This window comes from Acanthaster planci, linkage group LG11, assembly GCF_054643075.1.
Source record: "Acanthaster planci isolate LZ-2023a linkage group LG11, COTS_SCS, whole genome shotgun sequence".
NCBI lineage: Eukaryota > Metazoa > Echinodermata > Asteroidea > Valvatida > Acanthasteridae > Acanthaster > Acanthaster planci.
The window spans coordinates 7,721,976-7,747,381 of record NC_141787.1 but is presented as its reverse complement, the minus strand read 5'-3'; the positions used below and the strand labels follow the sequence as shown (position 1 = coordinate 7,747,381).

At 42.3% G+C, this 25,406-nt stretch overlaps 1 protein-coding gene across 1 annotated transcript; it reads right to left on the bottom strand.

Annotated features, from left to right (window-relative positions):
* Positions 1-7,894: 7,894 nt before the first annotated feature.
* Positions 7,895-14,541, bottom strand: LOC147797360 (prokineticin receptor 2-like). Its single transcript, XM_087143603.1, has one exon. The coding sequence runs from the start codon at positions 14,319-14,321 to the stop codon at positions 13,305-13,307; it is 1,017 nt and encodes a 338-aa protein (XP_086999729.1). The 5' UTR covers positions 14,322-14,541; the 3' UTR covers positions 7,895-13,304.
* Positions 14,542-25,406: the final 10,865 nt, after the last annotated feature.

Genomic DNA, 25,406 nt, shown 5'->3' with positions numbered 1-25,406 from the left:
ATTAAGGCATATTGTGAATATTTTTTCGGGCTTCTCATTATTGCAAAAAAGGGAGAACTTTTTAAAGTCATAAATACGCCCCTTTGATCTAGGTTCTACAACGCAGGAGTGTAATACATTACATAACATGAACATAAACTCCGTAGTTTAATACTGATGTCAGCGACCTGTGGTATCCTAAGGCGTTTAGCTCAGAATGAGAGAGTGAGACATGCACGCTGTTTTGGTGGCTGTACTGCAATGACAAGGAGTGCGTGACCCTTGACCTTTAATGCTTTCTAAAGTACACGTATGGGGTTTCAGTTTGGATATGTTCGAAGAATAATTCACGACCCTCCGTCTTTAACATTCCGATGACCGCGCAAGTCACCCTTCCACAATCTTCCATCCCCCGCGCAGTTCCCAGAACAAGTTTACGCCACTGCCCCCCCCGCCCACACACAAACAATGCTTGTTTGTCATACCTAATGTCACCATCCCTTGCTTTCCTTCAGCTTAAAAAACCGGGGGAAACTGCACTTTCTTCTCCCAATCTGATAACTCCTTCTAGCTAGATTTTTGCTGATTACTTTCTCATTTTGCCCCAGATGATTCTTACCGCTAAAATGCATGTCAAACTTTTCATGCAGAGAGAGGGGGGCGGGTATAAACAATGATATAACGGGACAAAAGGGGATTGAATTAGGCATTTTATTGTACAAAATGAACGTGGTAGGATTACGTACCTCAGGCTTCGAACAAGAGAGTTGCCCATTTCGTGTAGGGTCAGAAGACAATGTGCTGACATAGCGGTCCATACAACACTTAGTTTTGTCATCCGAACTGCCGTTGGTTTTGTGAAGATTTTTATACTGATTTTTTCCAATCTTGGACTACATTGTTGGCTTCTGTTCCAAGGCTAAAGGCACAGTCACCCATACATAAAGCACAACCTAAAATAAAAAACAGAAAACAACAGAAAAACAAAATAAGAGACAAAGCGGTCCCAAAACACTTTTTTTTTCAATTTTTTGTTATTGAAGGGCAAAATAAACTGCGCTATATAATGATTACAACTTGGCGTTATCATTTGTTTTAAACAAATCTACCGATATTAGCTATATCATCTCTCTGGGGTTCAACTAAACCACATTTTCCGTTTTAACCAAGAGACAAAGTGGACTCTGGAAAAGCATACATAATAATCAATTTTGCAGCCACAACTGCCCCCGGCTGGCAAGCTGGTCTCTGGAGGCTGCCTGAGTGTAATAACGTTACGGGTGGACTGTTCGAGCATAGACATGATGGGTGCAGTCCACTAATTCAAGCGAGAATTTCTGGCCAGCTCATCTGCGTTAAAAGTGCCCCCACAGTATCTTTTGGAAAAAGGAGATTGTATGGCCCCCAAAATGGTGAGATTGCGTAAATCTTTGCCAGAATCAACCCCTGGGACTTTGGACTTTCACTTTGATCTGAGAGCAGAATGGCTAAAAAATACTGTTGAAAAGTATTCCAAAGTGCCCGAGAACGTTTAAGGTTGTCATTTGAAAAATGGCTGCAAGCAGACTTTGAAAAAATCATTTTGCTTTTTTTTTGGGGGGGGGGGTTAGGGAATAACTGAAAATGTAATCGGTTAACCGGCAGAAAATTGAAAAGAAAGTGAAAGATTAATGACCCTACAATAATTTAGCGTGTACGTGTTTCAGATGCCTCAGGGATGTTGGTACGCATTATTATTGAGTCCCGAACAATGCTGATTTTTCAATGTTTTCAATAGGGCCTGAATCAGTGGACTACACCCTATATGGAACGTGGGGGGGACTTGATATTTTCCTCAGAACGCCTCGGCGAATACACTGCAGCGTTCACGATTAACCTCGTTTCCAGGCTTCGCTTGCAGTACGTGTAACACTGGTGTATTCACGGCAACTGATGACATGTGTCCATTGTTATTGTGAACATGTAAAGGCGCGCCTTTTCATATGTACGTTTTTGGGAGCGTTGCGTACACGACGCGTTTCACTTTCACGGATACAAAAATCGACGCCATTAAGACTTCATGGATCGGTCTATAATGCAGAAGCATTTCGATGAATTCCCAGGGGATAAAATAACATAATGTCTGCAGACAAAAGCGAAAGCGTGGCTGAAGACAAAAGCCAAATATGTTTCACCTGGCAGACGGCCAGAGAGGAAGTCGCAGTGAACCATTTCTTGCAAGGGTCTTGGTTATTGTCCAAAGACAAAGCGAAACAGGATCTAAGATCGAGCAGGAAAGCTAGGGTTAAAGTTTAAATACACTTCCAAGGCTGTCGAACCACAGAAAAAACAAAAACGAATTCATTCCATTATCTAATGACTATTTTTTAATTCTTGCGAGCTTTAGGGATTGTTTGTGCACAGAATTGTTTATAAGATGGCCCCAAAATTTGAAAGTTTTTGAATAACATTGAAGGCCTTTCTGAGCTTCGCGGCTGAATAAGTATTTAGTGCTTTTTATACGCTTTCAGGACGGAAGGGAAAGAATGTAGATCGAATATTGTCCTTCGGTCATTTTGGTTTTTTTTTTTTTTTTTGGGGGGGGGAATCCCTTTCCACAACTAATGGATCTGCCCTTGTGTGGGTGCTGCTTGTCTATACCTCTTAATACCAGGAACGCTTGGCATGCATATACATCTTTCTCGCGGCGTATCAGTGGTATATGGGGAGGGGTAGCCATTCTGTAGACTTATTACCATTTCTTTTCTTCTGTAGAAACGCCAGGGTTTTTGGCACTGCACAACCACTTTTTGTTTTTATTTTTTACGATTAAATCGGAAAAATGTTGGTCAGTCGTTACTGAAAAAACAATCATCCCCTCTCCCGACTCTGCAAACGAACTGTCTGTAGCAACAATGAAGAACCTTACTTCCTTAAAATAAGATATGGAGTGGAATCAAAGTAAACAGCCAGTGAATTTGTTTTGTGCAGGAAGCAATGCCCAGACTAAAAACCACCGACAAACAGGATCTTTCGGAAACAGGAAGTCGATCAGTACTTTCCGTTGGATGCGTACCTCGATGCGACCTTTCATCACAGAAACGTTTAACCGAGATCACTCCGGACTCCTTGTGCAAACATTCAAGAATAGAATGCAGTGTCGCAATCCTCATCGGCAACTTCATCGTTCTGAAAGCAAATTGACAGCACGTGGTTTTCCTTTCCTGGCCAAATAATATCATTATATGTGAGTGAATCATTGGAAAAAAAATGCTCCTCAACGTTTGGCATAATGGTATTCTAGAGGAAGGGTTTTCACCTGTGGTTTGATAATAGACCCACAAATTAAACTGACTTTTTTTGTTTGTTTTTTGTTTCTAGAGGCTTGTGAATTTTTTGACGGCAACATATACAGTTTTCTATATGCCAGCCACCTACTGTGTCGACCACGTGTAGGCGTAGGCTACGGGTGCACTGCTCTAATTCAAGTCCCATTGCGAAGAGCCAGTGTAAACTCAACAAAGTTCGTAGCCCCTTTGGAAGCATCCTAAGTTCCTGAGGCCTCTCAAACCAAACATAATGTGTTGTTGGGTCCTTCAGACTTCAAATGATTTTCAATGTTTAGCAGGCTAACCAATTAGACTTTTAGTTATCCATCAAAAACAAACTCACCCTCCAAAATGTTAACGTTCCCGTGTATGTCAACACCCATTTTTTCAAATGGCATCCCTTCACTTTCTCAATTTCTTCAGAAAACTTTTCATCTGCATTTTTGTCCGCTTTGCCCTCGGACGGAAGCCCCTAATCCAGGAAGTTGATCTTGGGCCATACTTACACAATGCCACAATTTCTGGGGCCACACTAACTCCCATTTTCTAACGGAAACTGTAGGGGTGCTTCTTAAGCGCCTCGGCTTGGCGACGAATTCGCCTTGAATTGGGACAAAGCACCCCTACACATTGCCCACAACCATGGGTGTCGCTGGAGGGTCGTGCGCATGTATAGAGGGGCTCTTGGGGTACGGGAACAATGAAGGCTAGTTGACCCTTGTGGTACCTCACAAGATTTTCACGAAATTTACTCAAAAAGGAGGATTTTTCAAGTTGAATGATTTTTCATTCGTCGCAAAATGAAGTATTTTGAATAAGGGACGTTCAGTCGAATTTCCAAAGTAGGAAAGTGAATCTGGTTCAAATGGGAGTGATTTGAAAATTTTTGCGTGTTGTGTGGGAGTTTTGTACACGCGAACAAAGGAAATACCCCACAAGTACAGCTGTTTAAGAGTATGTAGATGTGTGAAGGGATTCCCTTCTGTTCACACAACCCGAGACCTGGATGGTCTTTTAAAGAAACTCGATCAATTAAGGCATTTAAAAGTCTAATCAATAAATTAATCAATTATTGTGTTCACACTCACCAATCACTTCAAATCTGTTCTGTAACAAAGTGCAGACCCAGAACCATTTTTTGTATGGGAGGGGAGCATGTTTTGGTGGGAGGCAAAACATGTAAATTTTTATTCATGTGACCCTTTAAGGCCTTTCAGGGGGCAATGCTTCGGTTTACAAGGAAAGGAAACAAAATACACGAAATTACCTTTCTCTCATAATCGTAAAACACTGGGGGACATTGCCCTTTTGTCCCCCTGGATCCACCCTTACCCTTTGCCAATAATTTCATGTTTAATTTTATGCCATTGGAAGCGTTCCAGTCTATGACATTCTCCTGATTGTCCTCCAACGATACAGTAATTATTATGCGATTTGCTTGCTACAGTTTAACGTCCCTCCATTAAATTATGGAAGATTAAAAAAAAAGACGAAGAAAAAGTGTAAAGAGGCTTGATCCCCATGTGCACCGTAAGTATATCATAATTTTTTAGATGCAATTAGCCAGCCTCAGTTGCAGCATACAGGAAGGACTTAGAAGAAGCCTGCATCTTAGCCGGACAAGTGGGGCCAGTAATATCCTAGCAATGTTTGTAGTTTTTTTGCTAGCAATGAAATACAGATTATTGCTGTGACCAGGAAATAGAGAGAGAAACAACCCTGACATTAGACCTACTTTTGCCATCGTTAATAAACTGTTCAAATTTTGATACATTATCCATTATCCATCCATCCCTCCAGACATCAGTAATCAGTGACTTGGTAAAAATATGGCTAAGACCGGCCAACAAAATGTTGACTTTTTTGGAAAGCTGAGTTCATAAGTAACAAAATGTGCTATTTCATCACAGGGAGTGAAGGTGAATTCTCATAAAATATTCCTTTGTGCAAATGCCATGATGAAAATGATTCAAACAAAACACAAATCTTGTAAACAACCAGGCTATTTAGTCCCAAAATAACTCCAGAAGTAAACGCTCATTAAGGGCAATGACTGCAAGTGTAGATTTTGGGCACACAGCATAATGCAAGTAACTGCGCAGGCATTAAATTTGATGTCATGAGATTATATCAAGCACCAACAAATACACGAATCTTCATTCTCCTATACCTCATGCAGTGCACAAAGTCTAAGGTTGTAGATTACCAGTGACAAATTGCGGCGGCGATCATAGGGTACAAAGGGGTTTCGTGGTTGAGAAACAGAAGCGTTCGCTGCACTCTGGCTACGGACATACCAGGCATGCCAGAAAGCGGTAATTGGCCAGATGTTAAAGCCCGGGCAGTTCAAACTGCGTCTTCCTCTATGGTGGCAGTGTTCCGATAGAATTTACAATGCAGCGTATAATTGGTGCAAGAGAATGATCGTGGATCTTGCGCTCGCTGAGGGCGTAGTAACACGAACTGCGAGGGACATGTTCTAGCTATAGACATTATAAATACACAGACCACCAGTCTTGCACATTTAACCGTGATTTTAAAAGGCGTGGGCGAGCAATGGGCGAAATGATGGATAACAGAGCGTTCAGTGCGAATACGGGCGATTCACAATAGCGCGCCTCCAAGAGTTTGCAACGCGTTGGGAAATCACAGTGCGCGAAATCTGTCGACCTTTTCAAAACGTGCATTGGGTCCACAGCTCACTGTGATTGGCCAACGCGTTGCAAACTCTTGGGGGCGCGCTATTATGAATCGCCCGTATTGCGCATAACGCACTTAGACTACCTGTATTTGTTTACATGTGCTCTGAAACTAAATTTACTTTTTCACTTTCTGGTACTGCTGTCTCTTCTTTTCAAATGTTGCATCTACATGCATGGGACATAATTATTAAGTAAACAGAAAGTTTTCAGAAACGAAAAAGGGCTTATTGGAATTTTATGGCTAGAATTCTGCAACTGTGAGTAAATTCCCTATACCCCTCAGTGAATTTGCCCGCCATTTTGGATTCAGTTGGGTGCTGTCTCAGCTACGATACTCTGCCGTTGTTTTGAATAGGAGCTGCGTCTATAGCTGAGTTCGGGCGGCTTGTTCCCGTATGTTCACGAACAGCTCCATTTGTTGTTCGTGGGTCGGCCGCTCGAACACCGGGAACAAACAACCGATTATAGTAACAAGCAACATGGTAGCGTCCATGTAGGCTACGTTATTCGAGGGTTAATGTTTGGATGGGATGAATTCTTTTTTACATAAACAGGAACATTCATTTTTGTGTTACGGAAAATAATGTTGTAATGTTAATTTTGCAAAACTTCCCATTGTCTATGGCTTTGGAAGCCATCTCTCTGCTTTTGCAGCTGTTCAAAAATCAAAATGTCACTAGTTTTCCGTGTGTTCCTGTAAAACCCTAACGAGGAGGTGGTATGTGATCCTGTTCCGGGAACAGTGTTCTGGAGTCGTGTTCCCGCCAATCGAGCACGAGAACAAGAAACCCGTGTCAAGAACAGGCCGCCCGAACTCGATCCATGAGTCTATGACGTGTCTGATCCTGGCCTATTTAATTATCACGTGAACGTTGAGGGCGCACAGCTTGTAAGTCCGACAAAGCCATCAGAGCCTGTTAAGGTGCGTTTACAGCAATAATTGCAGACGCCATTCGCAGCTTACGAACAAAATGTAGTCATTGCAACTGGACGTCTGGGGCAGGCCTTCGCAAAGGGTTGTCCGGTGAGGTATTGCGGGCGCCTTTTGTTGTACGTTTGGGAACCTATGGCCAACATCGTTCCCATGGGTACGATCTTGTCAAGTCAAGTTGGTTCTCACTTTGCCTTGCGCACGCAGCCCATGGAGTCGAGGTTGACCTATGGCACGATGATTCACTCAATAATTAAAAGAGACGTCATATGAGACGTCATAATGGTGGTAGCACCCGAACTCACAGGGGCATTTTTTAGCTTGACGCGCACTTACTTTTAGCTAATCACAACACCCTGTTGGCCGAAGAGACCGTGCGCATACCACCTGTCCATGAGCGTTGTGCCACCGTAGAATGCCGTCCAGTTTGGGCTGCCTAATGACACCATAATGCGAAGATTTCGCTTTGTAAGAAAAGTTGAGGGGGAGCCTTCATATAAACAAGTTGTAACAGCCATGATATTCTTGTCAATGTAGCTGAGACCTAGCGACTACCGCCGAGCTTTAATCACGCTTATGCATTCTCAGCTATTTTTATTAAATCGAGCAAGCTTAGCGCCCCCTCCCCATGGCTCCTGGTAGCTTCAGCACTCGCACTTTGACCCGTTAACTAGTCAATGTAGCTGGCAGAGATCTGTGAAGGTTATTTTGCGCGTCGAAAAACAGTACTCAACCCTGGTCTCAAAATATCGAGTTCGGTCTCTGCCCCGTTTCCTGAATTCAGTACAGGTCTGATTTGCCGGGGTAGGAGGAAAAATAAAAGTCGCCATTAAAGTGACTTCAAACGCCATGTTATTACTCACTGGCCTGTACAACATTTATTCCACTTTCCCTTTGGTTGCTGATAATTTACATTTAAGAGTTCGACAAATGTAAAAGGAAAACAAACAACAAGACCTTTCGGTCTAGTCCAGGAGCAAATCTGTTCAATTCAGCGTCTGTGAAATGTGAGAAACAACAGGAAGCCTTCCGTTGTCCCACCTGCGTGACGAAGGCTTCGTACCGACAACGAGAAGAATATTAAAGATCAGTGTAGAAAGCACGTGCAGTCTAATAATGCACGTAAAGCAAAGGAAAAAACGTGGATGTGCTTCTTGATTTCATCTGTAAGGAACTGTTTTTGAAATTTGGTAAAGAACTACCCTTCTGTAGTATGCATATTGTCTCCTGACATACGTCTCTGTTTTCAACAGTTGTTAGGAATTCACGGTATTTATTCAATGACCATATTGGCAGAACCAGGCGTTCCTTGGAAAATATCCCATAATAAAGATTAACCCGGAACGTCAAAACTACCCTTTAACAGTACTCAACAGAGAAACAAACATGAGAATATGACATATCTGCAGTGACCATTTTAATTATAAAGGCTATGTTACACGTATTTTTTAAATAGACCTTCAATGTTTCATGTTGTCATCATTTATAAGTCGCTATGGTAAATGACAATTTTCCTATTATTCAATTACACATGAACTTACAACAATGAATATTATAACATCTTTGGCCCTTGGGGATATACCTGAGGAACATTGAATTGCCTTCTATTTATCAAATCATAAACCAATTTTCAAGGATTGTGTCGTGTGCTACGTTACTCAGGAAATGCTTATCAGTAGCATTTTAACTTATGCTTAGCAATCAAGTATAACCTTGAGCATCTACACCTTCTTCTTAATGATTCTTTTAGCTGTGCGTTTTACAGTATCGCGTTGACTGGGGTTTCTTTTCTCTGCTAAAAAGCATAACAAACACAAGCGGTAATATATTTATATTCCGCGAGATAAATAATATATACATTGGGAAGGGCAAGAGAACCTCAAACGGAAATCACATTGAGCTAGGCCTATATTGACAATTATCAGCTAGTTGCAAAGTACATTGACCGATCTTATCAAAGGCAATCTACTGTGGGCGTAATAGACTTACATGTGAATGTAATATTTTCCCCTTTATTACGGTTGCACAGTTCACACCTCTAACTTGGAGAAAATACGACTACACTGTGTTGGGCATTGCTGTCCAAGGCCTTACAACACTCGGGAAGATTACCGATCGGTTCCAATTAAAGTTTAAGTGAAGAAATTGAAACCGCGTATGATCCGACGGGGCAGTATAATTATGCGAACAGGGACAGATTGTACTGACGTTCTCTCTCCTTTTGTTGGAAGATTTTGCCGCGCAGCGCAGCGTCGCACATCCCATCGATGGAAAGCTACTTAGATAAAAATCTTTGGGGATGGTGATATTGCGATATCCAATTTCCTCACAGCTTTTACAGTTTTCATCAAATGCGTCATTTCCTCGTTTATCCCGTGGACATGCTGACAAATCGATAACATTTACCAGCTCAAGTTGCCATTTATCATAATAGAAGCAGCACAGTATCCACCAGGTTGTGCTGTCTGGAGGCTATCAACTGCCGCCAGAGCTTCAGTATTTAGAATGTCCTTCGTGATATTACTTTTGCATCGCCTTTCCATGACATCTGCTTCGAATATTACACGTTTGTATATTAAAATAGAAACCAACTCCAATACAGAGCATATTAGTGAATATCGTCTATGAATAGAATACAAGAAAGCAAAACTTCACTTTCAGCTGTTAAACATTATTTTACATAACTTTGAACCCAAAGTTGAAAGACTATGGGAATTTACTTCTTTGACATGCGAGTTACTCTTGTGAACGGATCGAAAAAGCCGGACTCCAATACACATAAGGATTGCTTCTGTGACAAACTACATCAACATCAGCAAATTTATCGCGAAAAAAACCAGTTACATTCTATATGTTGGGCGTTTCTTCAACGTGTCAAGGTAACAGTGGCATGAATTGGTGTCAGCGATTGGGGAGACGAGGGATTGGGTATTGTTGGCGTCTGTGACATGTCATATGGCATATATGACATAATGTCCAGTGATGTGCTTGATACAGATGTACATCTGTGATGTATTACATTTCGGCCGAATCCTCTATCAGAACGGCATACTCATGGCCTTGTTTACTGTTCTCCTTTTGGAGCGCTATTCATTTTTGTTCGTTAAGAAATCAACTAAATTCTTTACAATCCACCTTATTTTTTCTCACAACGAAAAAGCGTGCGGGTGATTCAACAGCCCATCCCTCCTTGGTCAAAAAGTGTGTGTGTGGGGGGGGATAAAATATCCCCTGGGCCTTACGCCCGTGTGAGACAACGTAATCATTTTCAGTCACAACGCAACATGCACACTCATCCACTCACACAGCTCCGTGCATTCTTTGATCTCCTTCATTACATCTTAATCTCACCCACTGCCAGCCACCAATACCTCCACATCAAGCCGTACTATTTCTCTAACATTTTTAACAAATCAACATCAAATCAAAACAAAACCAGAGCATCGTTGTTTTCAAACTGCAAATCCGAACCAAAAACAGAAACCAAAACCAAGCAAGATGCTGGTAAACCATGGTGCCACTAAGCAATCACGGCACTACACACTCAACTTCCAAGCGTCCACTTTACATTCTTGTCAACATTCTCGGTTTTTTTGTCGCACACGCCCATTTGTGAAAAAATAAGGGCTGACGCGAAAACGTTCAAAACTACCGAAGAGACAAATACAGGTGCGGTAATTTAATCGTATCCATGGAAACACCTGACACATTGCCCATCCTGGCACAGGCGCCATTTCCTTATCAGATGAAGCCCGTGCTCGGATCAAAGGGTGCCGACCGGAAGGAAGAGCGCCTACGAAGGTAAATTCACAGAATTCCGCCCGGTCCAAAACTATAGAACATTTTTTTTTGTTTTACAGGAATAGATTTGTGTTTATTCCCAAGTTTAAAGATCCTTGCTTAATGTTGATGTTCGGCTGTACCTTTAGTTATCTTACTTTTTTTAAAACCCTCTCCTCTATCTCGTAAATGTAGCCACACATAAATGTTATTGTGACAAATAAGGAACCAGGCAATGTAGGCCCACAGGCGCTTACCTGGTACCGCCATTCATCACCCCTTATTCATTCTTTAAATAACGGAACTGTGCTTCGCTACATTTTGATTGAATCGGTGGAAATAAACCAACCAACAAGTGTAAAAATTATATGTTTACATTCAGAGAGGACAAACCGCGCACGGGCTCGTTCGATTAACCGAGTTATATGGTCATTCTACTGTTTGTCGTGTTTCAATCCGAAACAATTTTAGTTAACACGCTGAAACTTATGCTGGATGGTGGCGCACTGATAAGTTTAGAGTAGTGCAGCTTCCTCAAAAATGAAGGAACGATAAAAACAAATACATGTTACTGACCTTAATGCACTCGTCGAGTTATTGCTCCGTGTTTATTCTTTTGGCATGACTTATTGGTCTTTTCTTCCAGGGCAAGGTCAAGCGGCCGCTGGACCTGGGGTTTTGGAAGATCAGCTGGTTCTATCTTAATTCCACTCAAAGTGACACGTTCAATAATCCATGGTAAAAGTGGGTGATAATCGTCGTTGTCTCCATGCAGCAAAAACAGTATGTTTATTTTGTGTGTTGGCCATACGCTGTAGGCCCTGAATGACGTATTTGCTCCTAACTATGGATGAGACCACGGGTATGGCTGAAAATTCATACCACAGGACAGAATACATTGAACGGTTACGTAACAGCATCATGCACATGTCATACATTTGTACCAAGGAATGGACTACGTAGGGTTACGTAGCAAAATTCCTGTAGGCCTCCTTCATGTAAAACAAAGACGCTCTGTTCGTGCAAAATAATGGCGATGGAAACAACAGCATGACGTCTCAAGTGGAGGCTAAGTCGCCTAATACTTTCGGTATGCGCCATTCTTAGGTACAAATGTCGCTTACCTTGGGCATTACCCTTTACCGACACGCATTAATTAACAAAAGACTCCTTCATACATAGATCTATGTGGGTGAGACCGTAGACGCCAGCAAGTGGTGATCCGACCTAGCCTTTAGCTTGCTGCTTAAGGAATCCCACGAGCCCTTGGGAGTAGAGTCTCCTAAACTCGTGAACACTGACGCAATAGGCTCACTGCTTCACTCGTTCGACGTATTCACCAACTCCCTCCATTTTAATATTTTACTCAGCGCACACCTTGCCGAAACCGGAACACACTCTTGGCATAAATTCACTTCGTCTGTAACAGATATGTGGCAGAAAACAACAAAACGAAACAAAACAGAAAAGGCAGAAAGAGGTATATGCAAACATCAGTTGGGACATCCTTTAATCGAAAAGAATACGCAAAATATTCCTCGATCGACCCATCCGTCCACTATTCCAAACCAAAACATACAAGAACACACCGGCAAACAATCCATTTGTGAACCCTTTTCTCTGTTTTCTCACGTTCCTTTTTCTCTAAAAAGACTAATCCTTTCTCTACGGCACATGATATTCATGTTTATAGGCACGAGAAAGTGTAGTAATGGAGTTATGGATGGCACCCCTGAAGTTAAGACAACATGTAATTCTCTCTCACACGAATTTGAATCGATAGGGTGTTCGAAATAGCGCTCTCTTCTTCATATTTGATCTTGGCACGACTTACAAAAGTCCTTGCTCTGAAGTTGGATTGATGTCTTAAGCCTAGGATAATCCAAATCAGTCGATCCAAGGACAAGAATGATGTTCCAAAAACTTCACAAAATCAAAAACGTAGTGCTGAAATTATACCCTGTTCGGTCATCAGATTTATTAGTTGCATTACTGTTTTGTGGTCCGTTCATACTTTAAGAAAACGAAACCGGAACGCGACTGTGGCATCAGACCTGATTGTCGCCCTGCGAATTCGCAAACGTTTAGCACATTTTAACTCGAGTGTAGGCCTACTTCGCCGGAAATATTTCGTGGCGTCAAAACTGTTTCGCTTTTGCGTTCACCGAAAGTATGAACCGGTCTTCATGTGTTCAGATGATCTATACTAGAAACAGGAGCACATATGAGGGCTGACCAAATACGGTACTTGAGTCGCTGAGACCAAAATCTGTAAATGTGGTCAGCTGCTTTAAGAACTGGATATTTCAAAATTTGGGGTGAAAATACAGTGGAACTTGAAACTTGAATAGAGGCTGGTCCATACTGCAGACGAATGCAAAAGCGAGGCAAATCTGACATCACAAAACGTTTGCAGCGAAATCTCGCTGAAGTTGAAAAGTGTTCAGCTTTTGCGAATTCGCACTTCATCTGACATCACAAATTTGCGTTCGAACTCGCTTTCGCACGAAGTATGAACCAGCCTTAATGCAATCAAACATGACGTAGCTAAGAATATTGTGATAAGACGATTATTTCACAGATATAAACAAATTTCAATTTGAGTTAGACCCTGCTTCCGGCACTGTTGTCCGAGGTAAGGACAGACACCACTGTGCCATTGCCCTCTACAACAACGAGATGAGTTTGTATATGAGGGACTTGGAATGAGCGACGTTCCTCCTCGGGCGTTATGGCGGGTTGCGAGTTTCCTGTGCATGCGTCGGATATGAACACGTTAGGCCTACTGTTTTGCGGCATGTCCGGTCGCAGGCTAGCCTGAGGGCTTTGCACGAGACAGTGTTGGGACTGGGGCGGCACCAAACAGTTCGAGGACTGCTTCGACTGGCTGCACAGGGGCAGGCGCCGTGCCTCAGGGGAACGACATGGGCTCGACAGTCCGCAGGATTTGTTCTCGGGCCCTGTAGACCGCTGGTAGGTCCCCATGCGGAAGTTCGAGGTCGGCCGAGATGACCTAGTCTTCATGCTGCTGTGTCGCACTACGTGGTGGAACGCACGGGGAAACTTCATCTGCATCACGCACTTGCGGAAATTGTTGTTGAACACAATGTACACCAAAGTATTGAAAATGCTGTTGCTCATTGCCAACGCTTCCACAACGTAGAATAGCGTGTGGTAAAGCGCAAAATTCTCCAACAAAGACAGGGGGATAATCACGTCGCGAGTGATAGCGAATCCATGGTACGGGGCCCAGCAAAGTGCAAACAGCGCCACCACGACGATGAGCATACGGATCGTCCTCCGTTTGGAACTCTCCGCCGCCTGTTCCTGCTCCTCCGTGTGGTGACCTCCCGGAATCTCCCGGAACCACAGCGTCTTAGCAATCAGGTAGTAGGCCACACACATTGCAACCAGCGGAACGAGGAACTCCGCAATGACCATCAGCAGTGTGTAGGCTTTAATTGCGTAGCCATTCTTCCAGTTCTCTGAGCACTGTTCAACGACTGTCCCATCGGCTACTTGGACAGTGTACACCTCATTATGGATGGCTACTGGAATGGTGACTGTAGTGGAGACTAACCAGATGATGGCCAGCAAGATACCTGTCGTTCCTCTGGTCATTCTTGGTTTCAGAGGATAAGTAATCACGATGTATCTAAATAAAAAGAAGGAAGAAAATCAGATTAATTATGTCTTCGGTAGACGTCATCCATAACCCGCACAAAAACTGCCAGCTATAAGTGTAGCCTATGTCCATCATTTTTTGTGCACGTACAAATCGTCAGACTTCCTTTTGGAAAGTTTCAGTTCCAATGAAAATAATCAGTGCTTAACACTCTTTCTCGAATAAAATCCGTTGAATGTCATCAAACCGAACTTATACTGCTATCACCATGAATCGTCACCCCCCCATTGATACCCAATAAGTGACTAATCACAAAATCGGTGGCGCGGTGATTCCAAACACAAATTAAGCAACCAATCAGAGACATGGTAAGACGTACCCTGATGAAACAGCCGATCAGAGAAAGGGTAACATGTTTGTTCGGTGCACTTTCAAAACTCACTGTGCACGGGATGACTCGGCCCGTGCAAGGGGGCGTGGCAAGTAGGCAAGTGAATGGACAGACTGATGCTTCTAATCAATTCCCGCACACGGCATTTAATACGTATATTCTTATCGAGTGGGGCGAGGTTTTGCCCCAATAATAGCCTCCGCTTGATTAAGTCTTGCCAAAGCGTACCAAATCCCGGTGGGGTATTTGTGAAAATATCGAAAAACCTTGAATGATCCTTATAGGTCGGAAAGGGCCTGAGGTTCAAACCTATCTTGGTGACGATTTCTTCCATTCTTACGGCCATCATTAAACATTCCCGGCCTTCCATTCCTAATCGAGGCTATTTTTATGACAATTCAGAACGAAATTATAGGCCCTAAGCCTGTCTTGAGACGTTTTAGTATGCATTTCTAACTCTAGTGGAGCCTTGTATGTAACAGTGCGAACTAGGTTCCGCTGTTTAATCAATAAACTAGTGTAATAAATTTATTTTCTCCCAAACCAATTCTTAGAAAATGTTGCTTTATGTCGGTTTTTTTATTTACTTAAAAATTATTCTTCGAATAATAATTCGGGGAATGTGAGACCCTAGCATAACGTTTTCATTGCTAATTTATTCTTTTTGTTATTTTTGTATTAATATAATGCACTGTACTCTTTTGAAGTATGGACAATAATCGCAGTTAAACGGGCAAGGGGAGAAAGATGGGGTACATTCCATCGATCGTTTCGATCCTGGCAGAATCTTTCTTCTTGAGAAAGATTCTGCTTCGATCGAAACGATTTGTATTTTAGGTCACTGTAGTCAGCAAGCAGTTTGCAGCAGTTTTGTATCTATACACCTGCTCTGGAATTTGGACAATTTAGTGAGTACAGTACTTGGGATGAGGTCCTGTGGCATAGTCACGCTGCCAGTTTTATTTTTTTAGTTGGAGGGAATCTTTTAATTGATCGGCTCTTTGGGCAGAAAGAATGAGTTTTTATAATACAGAAATGTGGATAATATGCCCAATGACTTAAACAGCAAACAACGCATGCGAATCTTGAAGCAGTCAAAAACACCCAAACAAATAAAAGAAGTAATGGGTAAAAAGCTCCATAACCTGTTCCCTTTCTGAAATGTGGCTACTAACGCTTTCTCACTTTCAGTTGCCCTGATACCGAAACAAAATAAATGATTTATTCAGTAATTTATGTTTAAAAACCCTTACGTTCTGAAGACTATTTGTTCAAGTGCTCCCTTCTCACATCTGCATCCGCTTTTGTAAGACGACACAAAAATGCCCAGGTTTCGGAAATACAACCGGCACAAAACTCAGAGCTCTTACCGCTTCATTAGTGCCACTTAGTGGGTTGCAAGGACCACTTACCTCGCTAAGTCCTGAACTCCGACTGCCATTAATTGTTTGCATAATGGACCCCCCGGACACGACATTTCTTCCTTAAGTAGTAAGGCGATGCAGTTCTGAAATAATGTAAGGTCTTCACCCTGAACGAGAATACAACTAAGACAAAAAGCGCTATTTTCTTTGCCTCCTACAGTTGATCGGGTGCGATTCAAGTGGGCATTTATAAAATGCCACTCGTTTTTTTTTTTTTATTCGATGGTCCTTAAAAAGGTTCTTGGGTATTCGAGGAACAACTTTAGTCAAAAAATGGAGGAACTCATGCTTTGCCAACAACGCGCATCAATTCAAAGTTTGTCCGGGTCGCAGTAGAGCTCCTACACTAACCCGAAATGAATAAATCCATTACGCCAACGTCATAATAAACATCGTTGTGAAGAATGTTTGCAACAAAATGCGGTCAGAGCACTGCAATGCTACATTGGTGCATCTTGGGTTGGTTATTTTAGTGGGAGGAGGAAATTGAGATTTTTAAAGAAGAGGTTACCTTTATTCATATCTAAAAGAACCTTCCCTCAAAACTTAGGGTTATAGAACCATTTCTAAAGCATGAATGCTTTCAACTTCGTCCTAAAAATGTAGCATCTCCTTAGGGCCAACTTGCCACCCCATCCCCGCAACATATACCAAGGCATGAATCACAGCTTTGAATTTATTTCCCCAGGCTGTCCTGTCGTTACTGGCGCTGACAGTCACCCCATTTAAAACGCAAACGCAGAGGTGTTTGTTGCATCCTTTTCTACGCTTCCTCAAAAGATTCTCTTTCCTGCCTCCCATAGAAAGGAAAACACCTGCTGTTAGGGGTGGAGTTGCTTCCGCGGATCAATTTTAATGCTTGACGGCTGACATTTTATACAATATAATTCTAGCAGGTCTATCAGGTCTATCCTTTAAATTGCCTCTGCCACACATAAAAGGTCGTCAAGCCGCTTGATCTGCATATTTTGAATATTCCGTTTTTGTTTGTTTGTTTGTTGGGTTGTTGGGGTGTTTGTTTGTTTGTTTGTTGGGGTGTTGGGGTTGTTTGTTTGTTTGTTTGTTTGTTGGGGGTGTTGGGGTGTTTGTTTGTTTGTTTGTTTGTTTGTTCGTGAATAAAATGTCCACGAAGTGAAAATACCCCCCAGATTAAAACCTTATTTTTTGAACTGTGTTTTGTCGTAATTATAGACATTAATTGACTTGTTAGGGATGGCTTTTTCAACTGACTAAATTGACGAAAATGGCATTTTGGATTCAATGAACACCTTGTGTTATCATCAAAACAGTCCCACATTTCGGAAACTAAACACTGTAAGTATGGCTGCATCTGAATGGGTAGTTTATGAGTTTTCCATTGCTGCTCTAAATGTATTTCTGCAATCAGGAATGAGTGTGCGCTATAGACCTTTCTCACCCACGTGACTGGATTGTGCTAAATGGAAGCAATACCACCACGTGTGGACCGTCTTCGCCTCGGTGATCGCACTTATATCTACGGGCAGCTTCAACCACGTGCAAGCGCAAGTGCAAACACTGTGTGCTTGACTAGTTTATCTTGAATAGGTAAATTACCATCACAACACAATGCAACATAACCAACACAACACATCGCGGTCTAGCAAGATCATGACTTTCAAGTTGGATTATTCATCCAAGTCAACTAAACAATGTACTTGCAAACGTGGGCACAGTTGTTGCTCAGCCGCACGTGACGAACGATGATACTGCGCCTCAGCTCAGGTACCTTTTTGAACAGCGGAGCTCTGGTGTCCTCAGACGTCAGTGGTTGGTGCGGGACGGTGCCCCAGCTTATAGCCTTAACGCTACCCTAGATCCTAGATCGACTGAGGGGACTCTTCGAAGATAGAGTGATTGCCCTCCATCAAGCAGTAGAGTAGTCACCTAGGTAATCTGATCTTACACCCGGCGATTATTTCCTGTGGGGACATTGGAAGATCAGTATATTTAAGTCGTCCACTTGATGTAGCCGTTGTATGGCCCATGAGCCCACATGGTGAACGAAGTCAGCGTCTTGCCCTAATATCCAACAGGGCTGAGAAAAGCTTTCTAAGAAACACACTGTCAATGTGAAATTTGTGTTGATAGGGGAGGAAGACATGCTGAAGGTGTTGATGAACGAAAGGGTAAATCTTATCGTCACTGTTTCCACGAAGAGACGCGTATGTCAAATATCACAATTATTTTTATTTCGATTTTTGTGATTATTTTGCTTCAAAACATCGTACTTAAACATTTGACATGCTTCTAAAAGACCAACATCATTAGTATCAAATTTACATTTAACGGTGCCAGAGATAGACATTCGATAACTGCATTTTTCATTTTCACGAAGAGGGGTAAACATTCTCACCCCTTGAACACGTACAAATCGTACTGCCCTGACAGGAATAAAAGTAGGTCAACTGGGATTTTCGTTTTCACATCTTTGCTACCTTTATAGCTGCGAGCACAAGCGTGTCCACAAGCCTCCTGTTGATACAGTTAGGCATTTATTTGATAAACGACCTCAGCCCTCCTCTCTGAGCAACGAAAGTAGCATCAACAAGAGCAAGGTCGCATTTCAAGCTACCACCTCGGGCTATTTACTAAACCAGCAATTTCTCATTGAGAATCAGCGACGTCCTCCCATGATCCCCCAAGGATTTCCCAGTTGATCCAGTTATATCCAACAGCATCCTGCAGGAAGACCAAATTTTGCCTCCACAACACCTCAGGGGCAAGACGTTCCACCGCATAGGACTTGTGCAGGAGATCCAGAATTATGGGTACGTTAACTTATAAGGACAAATAAATGATATTACACCTGGGAGCAACTTTCCCAGACCCAACAGGCAGTATTTTCGTGTTTTTTTCTTGTGTTCAATCGTACCTCTAGTCTCCCTGCTCTTAAATTGATAGGAAATGCGGCAAAATTCTACTAAAGCTCTTTTGTTATACATTACAAAATGCGTAGAGGAACTAATAATGGCAGCGCTGGCTCTAGACGCTTTAGGAACACCTATTACCTAGTATCACACAGTGAAGCTCTTATGTCAAGACACGTGTTATATACCCTGAAATATATTTTTAGAAAATCTCTTGTTCGGGTAAAAGCTACTTGCTTACTTTATCAGCTGCAAAGATACAATACATTTTTGCGTGGACGAGTTGAAAGAGGGTCTTGACCAGAAGTCGCCTAGACCATAATTGCGTCAGAATCCCAGCAGACATCCAGGACCATGGGGTGAAAGACATTCCCTTCCCTCAGGCGTTGGGCCTAACCGTTTCAACGGTCAGAAAGCACAAATCAGGAGGGTTAACATACAGTGTACTGTACTCGTAAAACAGGCAAAAAGTAGGCCTACTCCAATTGATGGTTGGCAAATGCCCCAGGAGGGGATGATCTCCGAACTGCTGTTTTTATTTGGAGCACGAATGCATATGAAACAAGTCTCACCATATGTATTGAACATCTGGAGTACACCATTCATGTTCTGCGATAGCACCCGAGAAAAGGCCTAATTGCTATGGATAACACGTGTAAGCGGTGAGTTTTGCAATCGTCACGTACGAGGAGACAACAATATCCACTGGGGTGTGAGGATCTGCACACCGGCGGAAGTGATCATGGCACCTGACACATCACTTCCTCTCCCGAGGGGAAAAAGGCGAAATATACAACACGGCCCTGCTGCATCCGATCATTCGGATGCGAATATCTCCAGGAAGTCAGCATTTCCGAGAAGCCGTCAGAGGCATCTCCTGCTTTTTTGTCCTTCGAGGTATATAGGCCCTTCATTTGGGACATGCAGCGACTCCCCGTTTTCATGTACGTCTGCTTCATAATGATTGATCTCAACCTAAACATTCGACATAAAATTGAGGAGTGCGTCAGTCTTATGTTTACAATTATCGCTGTTCTGGCCAATAATCCCTGTATCACTCGCATGATCGGAGTGTATACCCTCATTGCCTGACATATCCTCTGATCTTGTGCCGACACTTGTTACGGGAGTTGACAATAGCCTCCCACCTTCGGTAATCCACGTCATTTACCTGCTATGGAGTGATAAATGATTTCCAATAAAATTATAGGCGCGTTGACGTCAATGAAGCATGATGGTCGTGTGGTATACAAATGAAGTTAAAGTGCTTTCATGGCGTCTTAGCTGAATGCCCTGTGAAAGGAAACGGAAGATATTTAAAATGCATGTTTTTGGTATAATATAATGATGAAGCTGAAGGTTATCTAAGCATCCAAATGGTGCACCTTCGTTTGAGTCGTCAATCCACTGACGACTGCAGTTGTGACCTAATCTGACAATAAATAGACTTACTGCAGCAGTCACGAGAACTGCGATAGTAACTATTAATGTAAAGGGATGTGCAAATTTGCACTCCCAGAGCATGTACCTCTAACTAGATCGCGATGGATATCGGCTACACATTAGCGCCATCACGATGTTCTCGCATACTATAATGTTCCCGTTCCCCAAAGGCCATTGGCAGCGCGTTTCAGAGTCTGGGCTGAATATTTTTGCTCCGGGCATGTGTAGAGTGGATGTCAATTCACACCTCGGCAGGAGAAACATGAGCGCCTCGTTGCGTCGTCACTTTGTCAAAGCAAATGTTCAAGTTGTCGTTGGCAGAAGGCGATATGTCAAGGAACTACACGCCCGCCGTGCTTCGCCAATCCATCAGTGCGAGTATAAGTTCGTCCCCAGAAAACCGCCCCTGCACCAATTTTGTTCGGAAATTGGGAAGGAAGTGCGGGAGAAGTGGGTTGGTGACGCCTGGAGGCTCTAACAATAATTAAATTATACGAAAACCTGGTTAACGTGCCTTGAGTATTGCAATTGAAATGGTTCTGTTCAGGACTGAAATGCATCCTAAGGTTGCAAGGCTCGATCATGTGTTTAACTCACAAAGCAAAGCCTAGTAACTGCAAGCTTATAGGAATATTCGACCATCCATTCGATGAAATAGGGTTGTACCAAATTTGCACGAAAGCAGAAACTAATTTTATATTGGCACCAAAGGTTAAAAGCAAAAAACTTGACGAAAAGAAATATTTGGACTTGAAGCGCTTTGAAAAGCTTTTTTAGAGTGTAATTTTGTAACAAAATCATTAAGTTGTTCCCTATTCCATCTCGTTGATTTTCACCTCTGAATATTCGATTTCGAAAATAGATATTCAAATATTTTTAAATGGATGGAATGCGAATATTCGAATCATCCACTCGTACCTCCTCTATCCCTTCATTTCTCCAAATGAGTCTGCATTTTAGAATGTATTGGCTGTGGTTTGTGATTCAGATACATGCAAAAACGAAGGGCATGTAACGTCATAGAACATTTAAAGGGAAGTTGGCTGCAGCTGAAACGTCGGCAACTTTGGCGAATTTGCATCGAGCTCATTTCACCTGACGTAGCAAATTCCGACAAAATACTGCCTAAGTCCGCTGTATATATACACGTTACACCATGGAGGAAGGAAAACAGAATGTGCTTGGCAGTGCGTTTAAGACTACGGCTCAGGAAATTGGACACGACTAATGCCCGAACCGTAGACGAAGGCATTATCAGCGTTCAGTGTCCTCAGTCGGTCTTAAACGTTAATCTTCTTTTTAAGATCGGCCAAGCACATAAATTTATTCCCATTCATAAATACCTTTTTTTTAGTCAGAGAGTCAAATGAAGTCAATATTTCGGAATTTCCAAAGCGTTTGTTCTAGGATTTTACTTTCATTTTCCCGATCAACCCCGTCCATTTTATGGTACATTACTTGTGCAAGTTGTTTAAAACAATCCTTGTGGACTTGGCGCGCGCTTGGCGCCCGCAGCGTGCACACAAACTCTTGACCAATCAAAGTCGATTAAACTGTCTCATATCCAGATGCCAGCGCGTACTCTACGCAGCGGGCATTATCGCTTCTCAGGAGGCATTTTAACACATGGTCAAGTTGCATGTTGTTGAATAGGGAAACTGTCTGAGGTATTTATGAATTTTTTAACTCCTAAATTTGAACCCTCGCCGCAATAGTAACAAAAACATGTTAGTTTATTCCCGGAGGCTTTGTATTTTAAACATCTTGTTGTGTTTTGATGCCTCGTTTAGTCCGTTTGAGCTGCAATAAAAGGTGAGTTCGATAGATGGTATGGTTTTGCCACTATAAGTCCACATCCGATTCATTGGTGCAATTTGGAATAAATTTATCATTGGCGTTGTTTGCTTTTTCTACCGATATCTCTCGTTGATATGAGGCACGCAGGCCAAATACCCAGGCAAATAAATGTTGCTGTCGAGGCACAAAAACTTATTTGCATGGCACGGGGTTGATAAATGTAACGGTGAGTGGTTTAGCCGGCGGGCTCGGTCTGTTGAGCGGTTATCTGATGCTGGCGGCTTAGCGGTACGGTTTGAATCGGCACAACGTCGCTATAGACTCCCCTCTTACCCGACAAGAAAAGAATACCACCACTCCGTCAGGTACGATACAATCTATGGGATAGAAAACCTCCAATGTGAGTTCGGATTTGGCTATCGCTCAGAATCAGGAAGCGTCCCCTCCCTCCGACGAATTGGTTCATGCTCGCCCTCCCCGCACAACTAATGATATTTACTGATTGGGACGACTGTGATACTTACACGGTTCACGGAAAATAGTATCCGTGATTACATTTGATGTATGTGGAGTTTAGAGGCTCAGCCCTCCGAATGTGGGGGATTAAATCTGTGCATTAGCCGGGTAATAACCACAAGAAGAGCAAAATTCCAAGAGGACGCGGCCGGCAGCGGGAGACGAAAATTACAAATTAAAGAGCCGTCATAACCCGTCTTACCTCTCGATATTGTAATATCTGTTGGCCATGCAGGCTCTGCACCGTTTCTTGACCTGGTCGTATAAATTTCAACAAAAGAACACGCCACTGAAGTTACAGCTGCGCGGCCAAAACCTTGACGGTTGGACGATTCTCATCCGCGATAATACGAAACTGTAAGCATATTATATAGTCTGATGAAACTGTTTGGATTGAAGATTTTACAATTGCTGGCAAATTAATAAATCAGTGAAAACGTATGTATGATGTTATTTTCCGTCATCGATCTTTCGCTTGATAAATGCTAATTGAAATTTAAAAAAAGATATCTTCGATTTGGCATCAAATTACACACAAAAGTACTCTTGTCACGCCTTTTGTCGTAGTGCGGTGGCAACTTGTGCTGTGAAAACCTCTTTTTTTGTCTTTTACCTTACATTTTTTTCTGACACCACAACAGCGTAATTCTGTGAACTGCGGATATTACAGATTTTCGACCCAAGCTGTCTTAAATTACCAAAAAATAATAAAAAATACTTAACCTTTCATCGATAAAATGCCCAAGCAACGTTTTAAACATGAACGTACATATAGACATGTACATGTATCAAATTTCAGTGACTGAACTGGCTGAGCATCTATCCAAAACCATTTAATTTTCTCTAGTTAAACCCAGCACGCACATACAGTAATTCAACAAAACGAGAATTAGCGCTGTCGATCGTCTATCGAAACTGTCCTGCTTAGAACTTCCAGACTCGAATTAGGCTTGGGGAGCTGGTAATTGCAAAACTACAAGGGGCCTATGTCTTGAGAATAGCTTTGATAATCCACTTTCCCAGGACAGTCCTTTATTCAGAAATAGGCCTATTCCCAGCAAGTGGAAACTACAATGCACCGCAATCGAGGCTCCTCGAAACGTCCTGACAACGCGGAGTAGGCGGTTAACGATGATTTCCCTGCGGATTTTGGAGCGTTTGTTCAAGCTAAATCCCGTCCATGCCGGCTAGAATTTGTTTTGCCGTTTCCCTTTCCAGATTCGATAGTCTAGGGTCGTAATGCTCTCTAATACGGGCCTCGAAGCTACTTAATTTCTGTTACTGTTCCAACGCAAAGCAGCGCAGAATTATGCTACTATTCAATTTTTTTTTTTAAAGTGCGTTTCAACCCTATCTCTACTATCCAGTTAATCTAGCTTTATCGGGCATACGGCGTGAACGTCCCATGCTTCAGTGTCCCGTAAAACTCTCCTCTGCTGACCCACTTTGACATTTTTGTGTCCAATCCTCGTCGTAAACAAAGCATCTCTGTTAAGGTGAAAAAATCACTTTTAGAGAAATGTAAACCTGAAGATAAGCCAAATAAACCTGCTCTAAAACTTAAGTCTAACCTTAAAAGGTGGAAGCTACGTGCTTGCTAACGGGTAGTTTTCACGAAATTACAGCATTATACAAATGCTATAATCAGTCTTTTAAGTACTTCACAGTATTAAAAACTTGGGTTAAGATTAATTAACTGTAAACACAAGCAAAATTCTGCCCCAGAGCGTTAATAGGAAACAATTAATTATTCAATGAGAGAGTAGCAAATTTTTCGGACAGAAATTGTTGCCAAATGTAGTGCAAACAGGGATTTGTCTTAATGCTATAAACAATTGAGATAAATAAGACAATCTTTTATAAAACCAGATATTAGGCCTACTCTCAACATTGTGCGTTGTTACAAAGTGTTCCTTTCTTGAAGTTGAAAGAGTGTAACAAACATTTTTTTTTTTGGTATAATATACCGCGGGAATTGAATAACTTGGCTCGATTTAATTGATTGATATTCTACTTTTTTCCCGTGCGGTTAGGAATCGCACATGCAATTGTACCTTTGCAAGGGCGAATTCGGAACGAAGTTTGCTTTGGGCCAATTTATTTATTCATTTTTCTGGGGAGGGTAAAACATTAGGATTTTTTTACCTAAGCTTTTTTGGACTGTCGAGGCTATTTCAGGCTACATTTCAGTGCTTTTCACACGCTTGTGCACGCAAGATAAGCGGGATAGACAAAAAAAATCACCTTTCTCTTATTTTCCCCCACAATTTCCCCAGGGCATGCACCTGTCCCCCGTCCGCCCCTGCAGTTTGTGGTCTACCTAATGTGTACGGCCGCCATGGTCATGGTGGTGATAATGTCTTCTGGCTACCAGCACAGAAAGCAGGACCTTCGGCTTACAGCGAAAAAAAAATAATTTAAATACTGATTGGCTGAATCTTAGGAGTTACGTTTTGAGATCACTACGAGCAGCTACCCTACCCACGACGGTTTAACTCCGACTGCTTTTTTGGAAAATCTTTAAAGACAAGCCGCATGGCCAGAAATATACTCAACTACACAGTTCAACTACCTCACATGAAGGAGGGAAATCTGACCCGATGACCTTAAGGCCGGGCGAAA